Consider the following 21,967-nt stretch of genomic DNA (forward strand, 5'->3'; position numbering starts at 1 on the left):
ACTTCTAAAATCTGTCTGCTCACACTGTGGGAGCCTAATTACAGATGCTGGTATTTTTCAGGCCGTAGCCATAGCTGTATAAGCACCATCAGAAGGACATCTACATTGCACAGCCAAGCATTGGGATGAAGATTCCCTAAATGAAAAACGTGGGAAAACTGTTCACAAAATCCCAAAATAGTACCATTAAAGATTAAGTAAAACTAACAAATCACAGCCTCTCCATCCAGCAATGAGCTCTGCATGGAACAGCCCCATGAAGCTACAGTTTTCTCTGAGAACAACCACTGTTTTCTCTAAATATCTATGGAAGAAGGTCCCTAGGAAAGTCTGGGATGTTTCATTCTCAGTCCCAGCAGTCCTGGCAGCTTGCTTCTTCTGGCTTACTGCTCCTAGCATTTCCCCACTGGAGCTTCCTTTACTCAAAAGCTACATTAAAATATAAGTTCCTAGAAGTATCTGAAAGCAACGAGTCTTATAACCAAATTGCAAACAGGGCGTAAAGGTGGAGGAGGTTGAGGCACAATTAACACTTGTAGGTGGACTCCATCCCTCAGGCAAGGCACAACCTCCTTCTGTGTGGCACTGCAGAGGGAGCAGAAACACTGAATTTCACCCATGAGAAACATCTAGAAGAAAGCCAATTCGTTTCCCTTCCCGCTTTCACAGCAGGACTTCAAAACCATACTTTATATTGAGCTTGGTAGTTTTTCACTTAGTTTTAAGTTGCTTAAGAGGTCCTGCAGGAAGTTGTAAGTTTTAGAGACTCCAGCCCATTCCCACTGAGATTTTGGAAAACATTTCCATTGCCCTGTCTCGGAAACATGGATCTGGCCCTGGGGGTGCTGGGTCAGGGTGTGGCACTAACACACACAGAGCCGCGAGAACCAGAATCAGTAGATTTGGTGAACAAGGAATCTGTGTCTCGGGGCTGGTTGGCTCTTGATGGATGTACACAACAGCGGTTCTTTCCCTCTCTCTTCCCCTTTGTTTGACTTTATTAAAAGACATGCTCTGGGGTTGCATTGCGCATTTTTGGAATCTCTGTTGTGTCACACGATACTAAATTATGTACAAAACTCACCTCGTGGCTTCACAACGTTCAGGTAATTTTACAGATCTAGAGTTTAGATTCATTTTTGGCTATTTAAGGGAAGAGTTCCGTATGTAAAAGTAAAGTTTCAGTATACACAAAAACATTGCTGGTTAACAGATAAAAGGTAGACGGTATTTAGCAGTAAGTCATTTCTGAAGGGCCTTGAAGAAACTCTCAGCTCGTGTGTCAGCACTACCCCACCAACAGAAACAAAAAATGTCAGAGCTGATACCAATACAAGGATTTTTCATACAAATAAATTGGCACCGATCTGCAATACATTAAAACTTTTGCTTTTTATTTGTTATGACTCCTTCAAAAAGCACCTCAAGATGTACTCCACATCCATAGTCCAGGTGAATCTACGTCCTGAGTATATATGTACAGTAGTTTCAGTCATCCACTAATATTTAGACTTACAGCATGCTTATTTGTCTTGGCTTTACAGAAGTACTTCTTTCCTGTTACATAAAAGCTTTTTACTCAGTTATTCTAAACTTACTAAGAATTCTCTGCTCTAACAATAGTACAGTATCTGTATGTCACCGGTTCTGTTAATTCTAATGATTGGTCCTAGGCTGTTCCTCCCCTTCCTTTAGGAATGGTACCTTCCAGTCTCTCCATGTGCATGAAAAGTGACAAGCATGGGTCCCCATATTTCTACTTATTGGGCCACCCTAAAGACACGGTTTGTAAACTCTGCATGTATATTATCTTTCTCTAATACGCTTTTGTTTCTCACAACTGTTAATAGAGTTTTTTCCATGTTTTTCTTACATGTTAGCTCGCTTAGTAGTTTCTATAGTATTTGACTTTTCTTTCATAACTGATTATCTTAGATATTGAAGCAGCTATGATTTTACAAATGTCTCTTAATATCCTAGATAATTGGTTCTTCATGTTACGCTGCTGCTAGTGCAAGAAACACAGCCGTAGGTCTGCTATATATCCACTTTTTCTCATGACAAAAATTTATCCTCTGAACATGACTTTTCAGGTAGAAAATCTTAAATTTTGGGGAATCAAAGCCATAATTTTCCCCTTCCTTATGGTACTTGGCTTGCAAAAATATTAGTAATGTGAGGGTGGAAGTTAGATACTGATCTCAAACAATATTTATATGCAGCCTCTTGAAGAAATAACTAATATAAAGTTGAAGACTTTTTGGAACACTCTGTAAGGCAATATTCGTTTTTTAAACCCAGTGGCTATGCTGAATTTACACATAGCGCTTAGCACTTGTTTTCAAGATATTTTCTTCGTAATCAGATCCAACTGCACAGATTGTTCAGGTACATCAAATTTGTAATACAGAGTCATGGCCCAGAAATGATACCTGGAAAGCAAAGGAAAAGAAAAACTTATTTTCCTTATTTTTTATTGATTGCTGTCATCACAGAAAACATGTAAGTTTTCAGATGCATTCAGTTTGTCTGCTGTAGATTTTGCACAATGCAGTATATCTGCTAAAATTATAAGGCCAGTCTCACACTACTGAAGTAGGCAGACTGGAAATAGAAAGGGAGTTACACCCAAAGGTATCCTCCTAGCCTTTGGGCTTTGAGCAGCTCCTCCAGTCTGATGCTCACAGAATTTCTGCCCCCAGCATCCAGGCACTAAGCTGTGCTTAAGGTATCGGTTTTGCGCATGTAAACCCAGGTAATTTAATCGATTGCTTGCATGTGTTTCCAGTTATAGCTTATTTCCAATTTGTGTCTATAAATAAGATTTTTTTGAACACAGACTAAAACTTTACTAGTGCAGAGCTGGACACATCTAGAGGCCATTTGAAAATTGTACCCATGTTGTATATGTCACCATCAGAGACCTCCTAGCAACAAAGAAGTTTCTGCACTGTGTAGAAATCTGAATTGCACCATTCTTTGCAGTCATTCTTACCTTACTTCTGCTTTGTTCTCCTTGGCACTTCACTAAAAGTAGTCTAGAAAGATCATGAGGTTAAAAAATCCAGGCTGGCATTAGGGCCATTTTACAAGTCTCAGTTGTCAAGCATAGGAAGTTCAGTGAACTGCTGTTCCACCAAAGCATTAGATATTTATAACCATAGCTTTCTATGCATTATCTTTATTTTTTTCTCTTATAGCATAACGAACACAGGAAATAAGTCTTTTTTCCTGAAATAACTAGAAACATAAATCCTCTATAAATACAGCTGAAGTTAGTTTTGCACAGTCACTCAGCTGTGAATGGTTCTGATTATTTATTTGGCAGGAAGTGTTAGGACAGAATTTTTTTCTCAGTAAAATATATCCGGAAAATCACAAGCAATTTAGTTTGGGTCAACACCAAAAGAAAAATACTTGCTTGGTAAAAAACCTAATGTCAGGTCAAATGGAAATATGTATGTTATAAAGTGTTTCAATCTCAGGTGTTTTTAAGGAGTTTTGAGGGGGAAGATTTTCCTAAACAGCCAGTTTTGCAATAGGGTTTTTCCCAACCAAATTGTGGCTGTGCTACCATTTGGTAGAGCACTGACCAAGGATGTAAGATGCAGAACATAAATATCGACCATTCTAGCATGTCTTAGGAGAGGCCCCTACCATAACATCATAGTCTGTTATGAATCTGCACGTGTCCCACAGGAATTGTTCCATTTTGTATAAATAATCACTTATGGAAGATGATCAGCAGGCTTACCTGAAGTTAGATATAGCACAGGAGAGATGCAGGTACTAGAAGGTGCTTTGGAAAGTACATCCAGATCAAGTGATACATGCCTGTGCTTTCTTGCACCATGGGTTTTGTAGCCCTTACTAGTGACCACTGCATTTGTATTTGCAAAAATAGATGAAAAATTGGGAGCTTATATTGTGTTTTTATTTGAATACAGTTAAATCCTTCAGAAATCTCCAGTCAGCTGCAAACTGCATTTTTCTAGTTCTTTAACTCTGTTAGTATGTCTGAAGTTTTTATGTTTGTCTAACAAATGGCTAAAGCATCTTGGCCTGTACATTTAAACCAGATACTCCTACCTGTTCAGAGTAGTAATCAGGTAATCCAATTCATCCTATTTTTAATGTTCATTTTATAAATCTCTAGAGCTGAGGTTGGGTGTTATGAGAAACTTGAACTACCCCATATATCATTCATCTGATGTGAGTGCAAAAATCAATAGTCATTTTGGAAAAGTGCCCTTTCCTTCTGTGACCACCTTGGTGGAACTGAAAACATTCATTCATATTCCTGCTTCATTTCCAATACCCCCTTCTTATTTCTAGCAATACCAACTTAATTTCAGGAACCCGTGGTGTGTAAAAAAAAAAAAAAAAGGACTAACTAAATGAATCAATATACTGGTTAATAAAATTGGTCTAAAACCATCAGGCAATTTGAATATGGGCTCCCAAAGTTTCTAGCTGTTTTATTGCTATGGGTAAAAACTATTCAAGGACAAAATTGAGTATTAAAATTTGCTTTACAAACATGTCTTTAGTATTTAATAAATATGTAGCAGCTGGCAGGAAAGTAGAACATCCTTCTGTTAAATAACAGTGTATGTGTATGTATATGTGGGTATGTATAGTTATTTCTGTCTTACAGCAAATTTCTATTTTAAAAGATATGTAGACCTTTTACATAGGTACCCCTTGATATAGAAACAGAAAACACAGTTTCGAGAGAAAGAGGGAGACATGGGAAGGCATTTTCAGTTTTGTGGCAATGTTTTTTAGCCTTCAGGGAAGCGATACCTTTTCCTTACTTTTTAAATGCAAAAATACTGAGTCCTTTCCATAGTCCTAAACATTGCTTTGGGAATTACACTCCCAGGGGCTTTGGCCAGTCCAGCTGAATTCTCTAACCCACGCTTCCTCCATCTGTATAACCAGGATAGAAATATTTACTTACCTATCTCATGGGAGTGTTATGGGGCTTAATTATTTAATGCTTGAAAAGCACATTAAAGATTAAAATTCCTAGTTGAGTGCTTAGTATTATTATTAAAGCAGAACCTCACTAATCCACACGCATTATAATCCACAAAAAAGTTGGCAGTGTCCCCCCACATCTGAGCAAAGATTTCATAATAAGGCTGTTGAGCAAGTTCTCCTCTTATTAAGGCTTAACAATTACCATATAATATCCTGGAGTAGATTTACTAATATGGTGTAAAGTGTAGATAATTACAGCTAAACTACAGTTAATAAGACAGATGAACAAACATTATCCCTGGTTTTGTTCACATAAATTGGCAAGCAGATTTACCAGCCAAAGAAGGGAAAAAGTCCCACCCACAAATCTTTTTGTAACTTTTTTTTGGTGGCTTCCTGTATTTCCATCGAGTTGATGATATTAGAAGATAAGCACCCAAAATACAGGGCCTGAAAGAACACAGCCATCCCTCTGTCTCCACAGCATCAGTTTTTCCTTTCTTCATGTAATCCAGAGAAATAGGAAAAACGGGAATTCAGTAACACTTACTGTGTCCTTGCAATTTGCCATATGATTAAGTCGAGTCTTCTGCTGTTGCAGCGTCGCGTCCTGTAAAATCCCTCTCCTGCTGCTCATTTTGCAGTCCCTCTCATTTGCAAATTTGCAAAGGGCCCCCAATTAATAGCAGGACTGCATCGCTCCAGCTTGTATTGAATCAGAATTAGCTTCCCTACGCGTCTGTGATGGTATCCTTACTATATAGAGCTCCGTAATGAAGGGGACAGTATGAAGACACAAACCATTATTCCTGCGGCCTGGCCCAATAATTCTCATCACAAAGGTTGTGCAATAACTGCTTCCGTGGCCAGACTTCAGGGGATCTAAAACCGGTTCCACATCTCTTCAGCACAGTCAGTTTTCTGCAATGGCATGCATTTCCCCAAAGGAGAGCGGAGCCACTCATCTACCTTTTTAAGTGAATAGTGATTTGGAGGGGTCAAACTTCATACACTTTAGAAGGACCTGGAAAGTATTGTGTGTCCTCCTCTGGCTTGACAGGAACAAGAACATTTTATCTTTGTACCTCCTGACAAAGACTCCATCTCTAAGAATATCAGCTGAACTTCAGATACAATGGCTTTGGACTCATTTACATGATTTTTTAATTGATCTGTGGTTATCCAGGTGTAAAAAGTCTGGCTTTTTAGCTTGCTTAAAAGAATCCATAAACAGCCATCAGCTCTTTCAGGGACAAAAGCACAGCCATGAAAGTACAAAAAGTTATACAAAAGTACGACAAAAGGCAATCAAGCTGTATCAGAAAAGCCTTGCCAGCAGCCTGGTGCTATGATACCCAGGACTAAATTAAACTAACAGGGCCTCTTCTGACTCTAGTCATTGGCATCCGAAATTTGATGAGTCTAAATGGTCACATAGAGTGTGACGTAAAAAAGTGTTATTCCAACCATTAGAGAGGAGAAGGCAAGCTTTGCCCGTACAAGGACTTGCAGCTGGTCCTGCCTCTGCCCCTCTTGCTCCGCCATCCCGTGGTGCAGTTCCTGGCTGATGCTTTATGGCCCGACCGCAGGGAGAGGTTAGCAGAGCTCATGGCCTCTATCAGATTTCTTATAGCTTGTTACTCCTAGCTTGGGAAAAAAACCTCAGAAAATGAAATGCATTTTTTTTACTTTGACAATATGAGGTAACTGTCACTCTCCAACCGACACTTAATGAACATGACCATAGAGCATGTTGTATTTTGCTGAGCTGCAGCAACACATATGCAACCCAGAATTTTAAACATCTGGGTTTTCTAACAACATGTAGTTTGTGTTTACTCATTAGGAGCTGAATATTACAATGTGACATTCATTTATTCATGCACTTCCATCTCATTATACAGTTTTCCGAGAAAATTGTCTCAACATCCAAAAGATATCAGATACCACAACAGCCCCGACAGCAAGCGTGGTCCCAGGGTCAGCTCTGCACCTTCAGTGCCCAGCGGCCTCAAGTCTGAAAAGAGTTTGCTAAAGAGAGACTAAACTAATTCTGCAGCTTCTACCCTAAGCAGGACGGGAATACTTTTTCATGAGCTTTGTAAATAAGGGTGTGTTCAAATCAAGTTATGTGTTTTGCTTAAGATCCTGCTGAGATCTTAAGTGAGAACCGCCAACACTCAGCACCTGCCAGAAACAACTTTCTAGGGGCATTTCATATACAGTCAAATGCTCTTAATTCCTCACTTATTAAATAAATTTTATATTATCTATATACCTTTAATAATGACAGCTGTTTATTGACCAGACAGGATGTGATGCCTACTGTTAACGCCCATTTTAGCTATGAAAATGAATAATTTTAATATTTAAGTTTAATTAAGTGTGTAATATCCAACTCTTAAATTATTCAGTCTCTGCAGAATGTTTTTCATTAGTACCACACATTCTATTAACATATTTATGAACACCTTTTATGACTTAATGTGGCTTAATTCTATTAATAAAAACTAATTTTAAAGTCATTATCTTTTTTAATTATACAGTAACTTGTAATGTAGATTTTCCAGCTCCAGCATGGCTCTGGAAGAGAACTGCTGAGGTTTCTGCAGCTTCTACTCTACTGCCCGATAGGAAAAATAAAAGCTTCTTTACTGAAGGGATGAGGTTCTTTTGCCTGAGTAGCTCTGATCTGATAGATATGTTAGATGCTCAGCACTTCAGAAAGGGTACCAAACAGCCTGAAGGACCTAGTGAATGATAATGCGCGGTTAGATCAACATCACTCAAGAACAGCACCGAGGCTGTCCATAGACTTAACACTGACGCAGCAGTGAGGAGCTTGCTGTCCAGGCTGCAACTTTTCATTTCAGCTGTTCACAGTATTAGTGAGTAATCCTGTAACATTTATGTAGATACATTAACTTGATTCAAGGAAAAATCAAATTTACCAAGTTCACTCAGATTAGTGACACAATCATCGGTTTAAATAGCTAATGGATAGGACTGTTTACCAGATCCGTATCTATTGAACAGGCTAAAATGGGTCTTGGAATGAGTGATAAACTGTGTATTCATAATCATCTGGCCTTAAGATTCACAGTCGGAAGACTATTACAGTAAATTAGTAAATTGATTTTCTAAATTAATTTGCCTGCTTCCAGTCTGAAATATAACCTGTTTGTAAGTGTGGCTCTTGATTATTTTTCCCTCTCCCATTCTGCACTTTAGGTAGTTTTTTCCTGCATAGAAAAATTACCTTTTTTTATTCCTGCTATTGTAAGAGCAGTGTTAAAATTATCTCAGTCCTGTTGTAAGGTGTGACTGATGTTGGAGAGAGCCAAATGATGCAGTGCTTAGGCATTATTACAAAATCACACTGAACTGCTTGTGGATGTGATTTATATTTAAGGGGTGAACAACAGCAGGGTAACCAGGAGAGGGCTAAAGTTAGATGCAGCACCCCAAGATCATCCAAGTCCTGGAGATAATCCAGTCCACCTGCTTTCCAGGGCAGAAACCCTGAGCGTTTCTGAATTCATTAGTTATCACCTATATTAGCCTGAAAAGTCTCAGTCCACTTGCCTGCAGTGACCCATGCTTGCTAAAAAGGGCCTGATGTAGGGCGATGGGTGTAGATCTCCATGTCCATCCACTCAGCTTTGATCCACAGCCTCCGAAAGGGCTTCCCAGAAGGAGCTCCCCAACATTGGCTGTGTACACGTTCAACGGAAGAGCAGACATCTATTTCCAGAGGTCTTCTGAGACACCTCTCTCTCTCTGACTCTGTAAGGCAATTAAATTATTATCTCAAGTGATTAGGACAGTAAAATACTGGTGAAGCAGTGCCATAATTAAACAACTAACTCAGGGAAAGGGATTTACTGAGGATGCACTGGGTGTAGTGTAGGATCAGAAACAGTGCAGAATAAGAACAAGAACTCTTCAAGTCTGATCAATTACTTCCCATGTTTCTTTGTTAGCCATCTTTAAAGAATACGTTACATAAAAAATTTAAAAGTGCTTTCATCCATAGCGCTTTCTACAGATTAAGGCCAACACAAATCAATGTGTGTGACTTTCTTGTTTCAGGAAAACATTCAGCATTTTTCTAAAGGGTTTTTTAAACTTTTTCCTCACAGTTTTGCCCTTTCTGCACCAAGTTTAAATTTTCCCTTTCTCTCCATTCCCTTAGTTGCCTCAGCTCCAAAAACAAGCAATATAATCCCCTGAGCTTCTGCAGATTTGGTCTTCCAAGCGTAACTAACAATCTGCTCTTTCTGAAGTGTGTTTCAATAATTCTCAAATTAGATCTCTGAACATGAAAGCACTTTTTCTAACAAACCTCCATGCAGAGTACAGAAATGGTGATGAAAGTTAATTTTACGTGAGTTGAGATTGTTCGAAGTCTCATCAGATGGCCCTTGCAAGGATTCTATGAACACCATCTCTGCTGTAAAAACATTTGGGGCATCTTCCATTTAAGAGCTAGGTAAAGTATACAATGCAAGATGGACATAATAAACCCAAAGGAACTAAATTGTTGCTCATCAGTAATGATTAGTAACACGAAAAGAAGTAGGGCATCAGAGTATAAATGGCACCGGGAAGCAAATAAAGCAGGGAGTAGAGCTGTGCTTCCTGGTGTTGGAATAAGTCAATGACTGAATTTTCTGAACTTTCTGCATGTAAAATTAAACATTTGAAGTTTATAGAGGAGATAAAACTATTCCTCATCTACCCTACATCTACAGTCACATCTCTTCAGTTCTTCTGGACATCTGCAGAAGCCATGCCACCGATAGCTCCCAGTAATAGTAGTGCCCCCCTCTTCCAATATTAGACCAGTGACAAAAATAAAAATGCACAATTACTTTGGTGACAGAGAGACTAGGCCTGACATTGTTTCATACTCCAGACATCAGTCTTTCTTAACAAATCATTCTACTTTTCTGAAAACGCAGAGCACAAAATTCAGAACTAAAAGATGCAAGGACTCAGATGCATGTTGTTTTCCTGTAATCTTTCATGACTTTGTTAACTCACTCTGGCTACCCTGACCAACCATCCTCAACCTTTGCAAAAACAAATGTGCAAAGCCAAAAAACAAAATTACCAGAAAGCAGAAAAATTCCACTCTTAAGCAAAATTACATTTACAAGCTACTATAAACATTCAGGCTCACCATGACATTACTGAATACAAACAGGCAAGCAGTATAATGAATGTGGTTGCATTAAGCTAGCAAGAAATTAGATTAGGTTTTCATTGCATCAGAAACAAGACTTCACAATACCAAACAGATCACTTAATTGCATGTGTAGGAAAGGAAAAGTAGTTCCTATGCCAAAATAAGTGAGTATAACCTGGATTTATTTTTGTAAATTTATATGGCATGTATGTCATTTTTGTACATAGAATCAACATTTTGCACCCATCGTAGCTTGAAAAAAGCTTTGATGGGTGCATCATAGCTGAAAAAAAAAGTGCCATCATAGCTTGAAAAAAAGTATAAGGGCAATGCTAATGATGAAAAGGGTATCCCACCTGGATGTGCCCATGGTGACTGACCAAACGAAGGACCATATCACAGCAGAAGGTGCCTAAATCCATTGATGTTTGTTTCCAGAGCTGTTGGTGTTGAGGGATTTGAACGTGGATAAGAGCAGTGGAAGGGGAGCCAAGCGAAGTGTAATTTTAAGCCAAGCAAAGTGTAATTTGTAAGAAAACATTTGCATAGCACTATTGAATAATTAACAAGAAGTGCAAGTTTATAACCAGAAGTATGGGGAGCCTGTAAGGTGGGGCCAGAGCCCATTGCCACTCACTTTCCGGGAGAGGCTGGGGGAAAGGGTGGCATATCATGTCATGTTTGCATGAGACTGACAGCTGGACAGAAGGTACCAAGAGCTTTTCTAACCATCAAAACCTCAGAGAATCATTTATTTCAGGAGACAAAGGGTGTTGTATGTCTGGGTTGTGGAAGCTCCGGGATGAAAGATTAAATATTTTTTAAATATTCTGAAATATCCTTCCTTAGAGAGCATTAAAGACAAGCTGCAGGAGACCAGTGCAATCAGAAACATCACAGACATGTCAAGCTATAATGAGAAAGAGCCAAACGCATTCCTGGTGTAACACTATCAACATTAGTGGATACTCACCAGGGGACAATTTGTCCCATTTTTGTTATTAGCAGCATCTGTAAGAACTGTTTGCCACCTTTCGGCAATACATAATTTCAGACAAAAAATGGGGAAAAAAAATAAAGCACCATATTTTTTATTTAATCAAAAACTCTTTGATTCCCTAGGAAAATAATTCTGGGAAGATATGAAAACAGCTGCTTAGACATTTCATAAAGTATTTCATACAGAATACTGAAAGCATTCAAAGCTTTACTATATTGTTCATTATTCACATAATTTGGAAATTAAAAAGGCATTGAGATTTTATTGTATTTAAGTAATAAAATGTGATGTCATTTTTACTCTTAACATTACTATTAAATATTAAATACATTAATATCAGTACTTTATGTTTAATTTTATCTGACGGAAAATCCCACATTCTTGATAAAGTACTGAGCAATTATTTAAAATATTTTGATGCAAGAGAAGAACTTAGTAATAAATCCGAGGTCTAATCGCTCTTGACTTGAGATCTTGGCAGAGCAGATAGGCACAGCAAGACTAGACCTGACAGAATCTTAGAAGAGCAACCTCTAAAAAAATGTAAGTATTGCAGGAAATTAAATAAACTTATCAGTAGGCTGAGCTCTTTCCTCTGACTTAAGGCACACCTAGGCAATGCTCAGAAAGTAAAACAGGCACACCTCTGCTCCGTTAGCAGTAAACCCAGGTTTCTTTTGCTAGTGATTCAGACGTAAGCCATCAGCGAGCACTGGACCCAGGTAGAAGACTAGTCTTTGGTTAAGAGAGGAGCAAGTAGGTACGCCAGAGTAGTACCCTCATTTCCACTCCATTGAACGTGTGTAAGCTGACGTAGCATAGCAAAGAATTCATGTATGTGGCAGTTCTACCTCAAACAAAAAAGCCTCTAGACAGAAAACTTCTGCTCCTGATGTTTTCCCTTGTCACTCTTCCCCCAAAATGGCTGTGTTCATCTCCTACTTGTCCTCCTACACACTCAAGTCTTGTGTCTGTGGTATCTCTTACTTAGTTAGCAATTTACTCCTTCCCTAGGAGTTATGCGAAACAGGTCATAGGTGAGTCATTCTTACACATCCCATGGAGACGTGCCGCCAACCTGCATGACAGTAGCTTGTGGAAACTAAAGGCTACCCAGAAAACGCCTACTAAATTACACCAAATCAAATACCATCACAGTGACAGATTACAGTACTGCTCCCAGCTCATTTATCTTGTCTAAATTAGTAGGTCAAGGGACATTTTCTCCCTTCAAAGAAGGGAGGAAGGCATCTATTAGCCTTCAGTGAGATGTATACCTTCAAAAAACAATTTCTCCCACAATAAGGATGATATCCATAGTGACAAAGTCAGAAATAAATTTAAAACTACATCATCCCTAAATCTCTCCAGCAGTTTCAGCCGAATGCGATATCCTTCACTTCTGCTTTTAAGTTGTTTGGGCATTAGTAGTTCATGCTCTATTAAACAACTACTGTCTTCAGTTCCTCCCAGAGGTGAAGGGAGAAAAAAGTAAAATCATTGCTCTGTCTCTGATTTAGTATGTTTGCAAAATGTTTTGAGGTATTGTGGAATAACAGACGGTAAAAGTAGGTTATGTTCACACTTAACGCATAGCTTTTATATGAAGCTTTAAAACTACAGAAAAAATATTTATTCAGAAATATTAATAGCTCTCTCCAAAATGCAGCTATAACCTCAGAACAAGTATAAAGAGAAATCACTAATTTAGTTGGTCTACAGAATAAAATTTTGAATTTTTCTCCTGTTTATATTTGTTATGGAAAAGCAATCATTTTAGTGCTGGTTGAACAAGTCCAAATGAACTCTTATGGCTTGAACACAGCTCTTTAAAAGGTTTTTCTTTTGAGCAACAAATTACTTACATTACTGCACTTTGCTCTACTCTAGTAATTCTGATATTTTTCCATAATGTTCAAACATTAGAGGAAAGCTGGTTACAGTACTCTCACATCAATATTGTCCTCACTAGCCAGTGACTATTGTATTGCAACAATGGCCTGTTGACATTAACATCTACCAAGGCTGGGGATGACTTTCTACATAATTTCATTTCATTTGAAAGAAAAAGCAGGTTCGGTTGGGTTTTGGCTGTCTCAGATTGATGGTACTTAAACCTTACAGAAAGTCATTCTGTCAAGTTCTTTTGCAAGTACTATATTGCCACAGAATATGAATGATAGCTTTATTTCATGGCAGCTTTTTCCCCCAGCCACTGGAAATACAGCCTATATAGGAGCCTCCCCAGCAAGAAGGCCAGGCACAGTATTTTAAACAAACTGCGGCCAGTGGCCCACCTATGGGGTTCTCCCACAGCCAGACTTACCTCTAAGCTGTGGCTACAAGTCTTCTTGTTTAGTTGGCCAAGTTGTCTTTTTCTTAGGCTGTTCTTTGGGAGAGGCAGAAATCCAGCAATGCATATAATATTGCATGTCCTAGTTTATAGATATCTATATTTATATATCATTACGTGTAACAAATACGTTGATTCACTTTTGTTGAAGTAGGTTCTAAGCCGCTACGATTTCTCACTGCAACATTTGGTGGTTTTTCCCTCCCCTCCAAAAAAAAAAAAAGAAAAAAACTGAAAATTGTCGAGGGGCACAGTACATTAATAAATCAGTTCTCTTGTCTCTAGGGAATGAAACAGCAGGCCACTCACCCCCAGGTCTCCTCCCCTGAGTATCCCACAAATAACTGGTACAATATTGCCCTTCATGCCTCAGAGGAGCCGCGAGAGGTGTTTGCCACCCTGGTTTTGAATGGTGGCCACCTTGCTTGTCCTCCTGGATGAGAAACAGATGATCTGAGCACACTGGCACATTCTGCACAGAGTATGTGTTACTGAAAGCATCTTGCTGCTACAGGCCATTTGATGTTTTTACTGGTGTGCAGCTGATACTTCCCGAAGTAACAAGCTATTTCTGTAACTTCAGATGTTCTCCAAGCCTTGCACAAGATCTGGTAATGGCCCACTGCACTGCCACTCAGTGGAAAACATCATCCCGTGCACAACTGGGAAAGACGACTGTAGTTAAGTCACATATGTTGGTCAGGCCAACGCTCGGCACCACCTCTGTCCTGGGGAGGTGTGACAATGCCATGAAAAGCACAAATTTAATTTTCTAAGGTCCCAGGTGGCTTGTTTAGTGCCAGCTCAGGCACCTCACTGGGGCACACAGGCAGCTTCATGCTGCTCGGCAGAGTCCTGGGATAGTTTTAGAGAACCAGGCAAAGTGACTCGGACCCCATGCATGGTCCCCGCTTCAAGTGAATAGGACGAGAGGAAATGGCCTCAAGTTGTGCCAAGGGAGGTTTAGATTGGACATTAGGAAAAATTTCTTCACTGAAAGAGTGGTCAGGCCTTGGAACAGGCTGCCCAGGGAAGTGGTTGAGTCACCAACCCTGGAGGTATTTAAAAGACGTGTAGATGAGGCGCTTAGGGACATGGTTTAGTGGTCATGGTGGTGTTGGGTTGACGGTTGGACTTGATGATCTTAGAGGTCTTTTCCAACCTTAATGATTCTATGAATCTATGATTCTAAATGTTAACCAAAATGGGATCCCCTGGATTTCAGATCTAAAAAGAGCCGGGGTGGGGTCTGCGCCTCCCCCGTCAGGCACAGCCTGCAGTCCTGTACCGGGGGGGCGGCGCTGAGGAGCAGAAGTAAAGCAGCAGCCCATTGAAGCAGATGCTTTTTGTAGGCAAGCTCCTAAGAGCTGATCACTCTACATGCACGAGCCTTCCTTTTATGTTTCCCAGCTCAAGTGCCAAGCAGGGAGCAGATGGTACATTACTCAGCCTTAACTGGAGGGTAAGAAAGTGTGATTTTTTAAAAAAAATTCAGTTGAGACCCTCAGCCCATTTAGATTCCCAGCTCAAAGTTTATTTGTCTTAGGCAGAACTTGTACTTTCTCCCCTCTCAAATGCTAATCCTCTCCACACATATGCTCATTATGCAAAAGCATATGACAAACACCATCTGGGAAAATAAATAGCTCCTCAGCTAACTGCGCTGCTCCCTCCCTTTACGTCACCCACCTCACTATTGTCTCTCCTATTTTTATCTGCAAGACAGCAATCACTCAATCAAGCTATTAACTTAAAACTGCCGTCTCAGTCAAGCAAGCTGCAGATCCCAGGCTGGGCAGTAAAAGCCATTCCATTTTTTGAGACGATGTGCATCTTCATGATAATTTGAAGGCAGCCGAAGCGCTGAGAAAAATGAATGTATCTTTTAAAGGACAGTTGGTATCGTTGAGAGATGCTAGTCCTGACCCGCAGAAGTCCATGCTTGTTTTTCAGCTAGAAGGTTACATTTTCTCCCCCCATAAAATATGCGGCTCTTGCCACAAGTTCCACCTTGTTTCCATGGATCCCTGAGATAGTCCTTCATCTCTGACAGATTATTGCTCATACCGCACAGAGCCAGGCAATGGTGCTAAATAGGGAATGACATTAGCCAAGTTCAGTGATTTCTCTAACCTCTATGTAGACGGGTAAGAATCAGAGTCGTGCTGTCATTAGTCATGATGGATTCGTTGTCTGCCTGAATGTTAATCAAAAGAAATCGTGTATGCAAGAGAAAAGCATCTCAGAATATTCTGTTTTGCACCAATGGATTAGGAAAATCATCATGATTCAGCAAAGGAGATGTCTATTTATCTAAATTAAACAGGATCTGCACAATCCAACCATATTGTGTTGAGGCTAAGTAACCAGGAGAAATTCAAAATGCACAGCCAAAAGACTCAGGCTGACGCTGTGATATAAAGGCAGAGCTTTGTAAGTACCCTGTAAGAATTGTGGGGCCATAAACACTGCAATATTATATCTGTTTAGAAAAAATATGAGGCAGAATTCAATGATGACCTTATCTGAGCTACAAATTCTTGTCAATTATTATATGCTTGTAGGGACATGTTTAATAGATGGCAGAAAGTCCTTCTCATTTGTCCTCAGAGACAGCGCTGATATTGCCCAGCTAAGAAATCCATTATACAGCTACAAAAGAGGCAATTTGATTTCATGAGCACGTGCCTTTATTATTTTAAGAATAATTTAACGTAGGCAGAGGAAAGCAGAATCTGTATGAAAAAAGACTGGGGTTTCCAGAATTTGCAGTTACCAGCCCTGTGGTTCTTGCTTCTCCTGAACTTTTTTTTTGGGGGGGGAGGGAGATTAAATTTGTTTTCCTCCCCATTGACTCCCCTGGGAGTTTCACCTCACCTAAGGCAGAGGAGTTTAAGTCTGGTATGTGGTTTGGGTGTCGATGTTGCTCAGAATACATATGCCCATGCAATACACACTCTGTGCTGCTGAATACGCCCTTAACTCCCTTCTCTTTGTTGTTACAACAGACGAACCAAACTCCTGGAGTGGTCCCTCTGCCACCTCCCCAGGTCTGCCGGAAGTAGCTCTTTAAAAAAAAATCATCACACATAGCCCCACCCTCTGACCCTTCTCACCAGATAAGCCCAGAGCCAGCATGGGATATCAAGAGGGAACACGATGTAAGGAAACCAAAGGAGCTTTCGGTGAACGGTCACAAAAAGAAAAGGTTAGGAGAACAAAGAGAAAGGTCAGCAAGTCCTAAAAAGGTAGACAGGTCAAAGCATGAAGAGGCTTCTTGGAAAGGATATTCAGAAGGCAAAAATAAGACCACTGATGGTGGCAGGCCCACCTCAGAAAGCAAAGTGGTGGGACACAGCCTAATGATTGAGGCTGGCGCGAGAGAGCACGTGTGTGCTGGAACCAGTGATGAACAGTTTGGGAGGCTGAGGAAGCCGGAAAGCAAGAGAGGAGGATCTCTTAGCAAAAAAGAATCCACAAATACCAGTGAGAAGAAGTCAGCTGCAGCATCCGACCGTGTCAAGCTTGATACAGGTGCTACCAAGACGTACAGTAGCAACCGCTGCAGCTCGCCTGGAATTGATATGGACCACAGCCAGAAGGACCCTGATGGGAAACCCAGCGAGTTCCCCAGGAAGGGACATCTCCACTCCATTAGCACTCGCAGCACCAACACCACAGTTCGAAAGGCAACGGTCTCCCCAGGGCCGTGGAAAATCCCTGGCTCAGATAAGCTACCTAGCGTCCTGAAGTCTGGTACTTCTGCCATGAGCAGATAAGCAAGGGACTGTTGCCCTCTAACTGTCTCAAACTGACGCAGAACATTCTTCTTAGTTTTTGTCTCACATTGGTTTGTTTTAATTTATTTTAACTATCACACATATACACAAAGCATTGAGGAATGAAAACATTAGTGTGTAATTCCATGACAATGTGCACAGTATCTAATAAGTTCAAAAGCATATAGTCAACACGGAGATTTAAAATCGACCCTAAAGTCCCAGTTCCATTTTAGGGACTTTGGCAGCTATGGAAGAAACCAAAACAATATGAAGGACAGTACATCAGAGAAGGATAGTGCAGTGTAGCTTTAGCATTTTTTCCCCACTGCATGAAGGACTTGGATTTCATTCAAACTTTATATCAAGAAACTGGAACAAGTTAGAGCAATCACAAACTGGAACATCGCCTTAAATAAAACTGCACGGAGCAAGCTGAAACCGAGAGAGGATCTGTTCATGGAGCTAAAATGTTGTAAATAAATTGTTCTCGACATATCTAGACAGGGGTTAAAGGGTTTCTTTGAAGCATCGTTTGGAACTGTACACCCGTGACACGTCTCCACTGTTAACGCTTTGGGATAGTCCACGTGATACCCTGTAGCATAGTTCACCGGGCGCTACGGGAGGAGCGGGGAATCCGGTGGATTAGTTTCTGTGATACCATTTCTACTGCCATTTTTGTGAACGAACCATGTTTCTGTACATTGGAAAGGAGTTAGGGTGGAGTTGTATTTGCAAATTATTCTCAAAAGAGATTTGTTACAGGTTCCCCAAATCCTGCGAGGTAGCACACAAACCAATTGGTCAGGCTCAAAACCCAGACGTCTGCAAGGCCCTTGCAATGAAAGGTAGAGAGCTACAGAGAAAAAGCTGCAGTTTCCTTAAGGAAAGGCCTTTCCCTCCTGCAGAAAACAAGAGCTTCACTTATCAACAGTGCTGTGTTTCATACCCGTCTACATTTAGTTAGGACACTCTCACCCGTCATCCCCTCAGTTTGGCAGAGCAGGTGCCTCTAAGGCACGTTAACAATAATTAGACTGGTTTCTGAAATACAGTTGTCGGTGTTCTCATTCAGTAAATTCGACACATTTCCATTTTTAAAATGGTTTCCATTTTATCATTTCTTCCCTACCTCCTTTTTTTTTTTTTTTTTTTTTTGATCTTTTTGGTTTTTATCTTTCTTGCTTGTCTGTTTTGAATTTCAAGCCTTAAGTGCCAGGTAAACATTCCAGTCTGCCTTCACAGGAAATAACTCCAAGTTCAGTCAATCAGTCATTATCTTGTTTCAAAAAGATGCGCGTGTGTCTGTGTAAGTGTGCATATGCTTATTTGTCTGTCAAAATTAAAACAAAATCCTGGGCAATAATGCATTGGTAATTTAAAAAAAAAATCATAAAACTAAGTACTGTCGAAAATTCATATTTAAAAACTAATGTTCTCTAGCAATCTTAGTTCCTCACATGCTCTGCTGAAAAATTAGATTGAGATTGGCTTTGTTCCAAGAAATTAGCACATTACTGTATGTCTCAAACATTGCACTGGACTGAGAAATTTATAGGCATGTTTCTTCCTGTCCAATTATTTGAAAAGCCTCAAGTCAAGGATTTTGCAGCTTTCAAACAATTTTTTTTAGAAAGAAAAATCCATTTATAATTTCTAAAAAAGCACAAGTCCATGTAGCTGTTTATAAAACTCTTATTTAATGAAAAAAAAATCTTTATCCCCTGAACTAGAATCCAATATAATTTGCCATTAATTTATTGAATCTGATTTTGGACAATGCTTCTGTAGTGTAGATGCACGTCCCAGTATCTTATTTTTATGTATAAAGAGAGCAAACAATGAAATCTGAAAAACAGTTGAGATTATGCTTGCATAAACTCTAATTTGCACAGTTCACAGCTACTCCTTGTGCAGTAATTGCTTTATGCGGCTGTAATCGATAACCTGTGAAGACAGCACATCATCTAAACCCCATTCCAAATAATATTTCTGTGTAGTGTTAGCTGTGAATTTACCCTGTACAGCTCTATCTCTATAAATATAATTCCATGTATTAATAGTCACAGAAAGGCTGTAAGTGAGCAACTATTTTTATGAAACGCACCACTATGGATAAATTAACTTTTACAGAAATCTTGTTTACTGTATGATATTCTAAACCACTGTCAAATAAAATATATATCCAAAAATCTTTTTTTTTTTTTTCAATTGTACATAGTCTGTGTTAATTTTGAGTGACAGGCTTCAAAACAGAAACAATCCTTTACATGCACATGAGCAGAATTAATTAACTACTGCTTTATAAAAAAGGGAACGCTCCGTTTTGATTTCTCACTCCAAAGAGGGGTACAATTTGTGAATATACATGTAGGTGACCAAACAAATTCCGTATAGGCAAGTTAAGGTGTATGAGGCTACACAGATGCAGAGAAATCCTCCCTCTCTCAGGTGGAGAAGCCAGAACTCTTATTTTCCTTCCAGTCCCAGGAGACGCAGGACCGGGGTGGCCGGACCCCCAGCACTGAGAGGCAACTTCTGAGCGCACACCATACGTACAAAAGGCATCTGGCAGCTCTAACTAGCCCTAGAAAGGTTTGTTTACAAGCTGAGTGAAGGGGGCATAACTGTAAAGTTTACTTTACAGAAACAATGTCTCGGGAAACATCATAAGGGTGTAAAATAATGGTAACCAGACAGCCTCTTCTGGGGCCTAATCCATCCCCCGTCGAACAGGACAGAAAAATGCTCTTTACCTTCAGTTAGACAAAATAAATCACCAGTTTACAGACTGTAGGCACTGTAAGATGTGCTGGCTGGAAAACTACCAACATTTTTCACACAAATATGGCATTTTTTAAAATAAATATTTCCTTTTTCCTTAAAATATCATTTTCTTAAAAAAAAAAATAATTTGCCGTCATACACCCTGAGTCAGTTTCTGCAGAGCCTCATTTTTCAGAAGATCAATGTTCCACATAAAAAATTCCAACCAGCTGAACTAATAACATCATTTTTCATTACAATAAACACATAACAAATTTGAAGCATCTTTAATACTCCAGAATATTTGTTGCTCTTTAAATAGCCACCATTTTCACGGTCGGAAATCTGAGTGTGGACCTGATTCAGACCCAGAGGTATCACAGGGAAGCAAGCCGAAGCCGTATAGCCTCACCCAGTCTAACTTTTTCTGTTAATAACATGTCCTTTCTCTTTTAAACATAGTAGTACAGCATTTGCATTGCGTTGCCATTCTTATGACCTCTTTTTATCTACTTTTTCATACCTATGCAATAACACAGGAAATCGGATGTTTATTTTCATGCAGATTCGCTGCTCCAAACTCCAATGCATCGGCGTAAGTAAGCTTGCCTGCGTGGGATCAGCAAGGCACATTTGGGGAGGGGTTTTGGTAAAACCTCGCAGGCTGATGTTGGTGCAGCCCTTTTCTTAATCAGTGGCAAATGTTGGCTGTGGGGCTCGCACTCGCTCCAGCTGTGTCTCTGCTCAGCAGCTTTAGGAAGTCCACGCAAACTGCAGAGGCTGGAAAAGTTTAATAAAAAAAACAGAAAATTTAACAACTCCCACAAGGTCTTGCCAAAGATGCCATCTTTTCTTCCAGAAAGCTCCTGGACTGACAGCACTCTTCATTTAGGTACAACAGAGCACAGGCTGCACTGGTTTCACTATGCTACCCTCCCCTAAACAGGAGGGACATTTGTAGCCTAAATACCTACCTACTCCATGGCCTCAGTGGTAAGACTGCCAACAATTTAGCACCAGTGTGGATAGCTGTCTGCTAGGAATTGATGCAGAAGTTCAAGCATGGCCCCATGTTTTTCGTCTCCCGTCTGAATGCGCAGTCAACCACCGTTGCCAAGAATTTCTCATCTCCATCAAAGATCAGCTTCAGTCTGATTTGCGGCATCTCTGCTGAATATGAACATCTCATGCTTAGCCTCCTCTACATCCCAGGTGGCCTCAGCACCACCAGATCTATCCTGAATCTCTTCTCTTCCTTCACAGCTCCCCGCTGCTCTTGTTCTTAATCCTACCTCTGAGATAAAGGCTGCTGTCTTTCAGTGGATTGAATCTTCCATTCTCAGTTTTCCCCTTCTATCCCTCAGAACTTTGTCTTCCCCTTTTTTCCTCTTTCCTTCTGGCCCCCTCTCACCAGCTGACATCGTTTGCCACTCTCCACCTCTACCTTACCTGTCTCAGCAGCTCCACGTTAGACACCGCTGCTGAGAGGCGTCATGACCCGTTACTCACACTGGACAAGTCATTAACGTACTCCTGGGTGTCATATAAACAAACAGACATACGCCACGCCTTGTATTAAAGCCCAACCCAAATCACCTGCCTTGGCCTCAAGAAACCAGCAGCGGTTACTGATTAGACATACTAACTCTACATGTAGCCAGTAACCCCCTTTGCAAGTACAAATAATGTTTCTTCTTCAATGTTGTTATAGCTAAATGTCTGTACTGATAATGATCCAAGCATTCAGGCCAGGTTTTGTGGCTGCAACATGTTATGATCTCTACTGGAAGTCTCCAAATTCATTTTACAAAGGCAAGGGCAGGCAAAGCCACAGGCATGTTCCTGTCTTACCCACTACGCTCTTTTTGTATGGCACTGCTGCAGCAGAA

The 21,967-nt window shown here is 40.1% G+C and overlaps 1 protein-coding gene across 1 annotated transcript in view; it reads left to right on the top strand.

Annotated features, from left to right (window-relative positions):
- The window catches only part of LOC104080059 (membrane-associated guanylate kinase, WW and PDZ domain-containing protein 2-like), a 72,111-nt gene extending 53,797 nt beyond the window's left edge, over positions 1 to 18,314 (top strand). Inside the window, 2 exon segments of the mRNA XM_009582322.1 lie at positions 16,539 to 16,599; positions 16,601 to 18,314. Of these exon segments, the coding sequence (XP_009580617.1) occupies positions 16,539 to 16,599; positions 16,601 to 17,309 (770 nt within the window). The 3' untranslated portion in view covers positions 17,310 to 18,314.
- The last annotated feature ends 3,653 nt before the right edge of the window (positions 18,315 to 21,967 follow it).

The sequence above is a fragment of the Fulmarus glacialis genome, unplaced genomic scaffold (genome assembly GCF_000690835.1).
Source record: "Fulmarus glacialis isolate BGI_N327 unplaced genomic scaffold, ASM69083v1 scaffold6740, whole genome shotgun sequence".
In the NCBI taxonomy this organism is placed as follows: Eukaryota; Metazoa; Chordata; class Aves; order Procellariiformes; family Procellariidae; genus Fulmarus; species Fulmarus glacialis.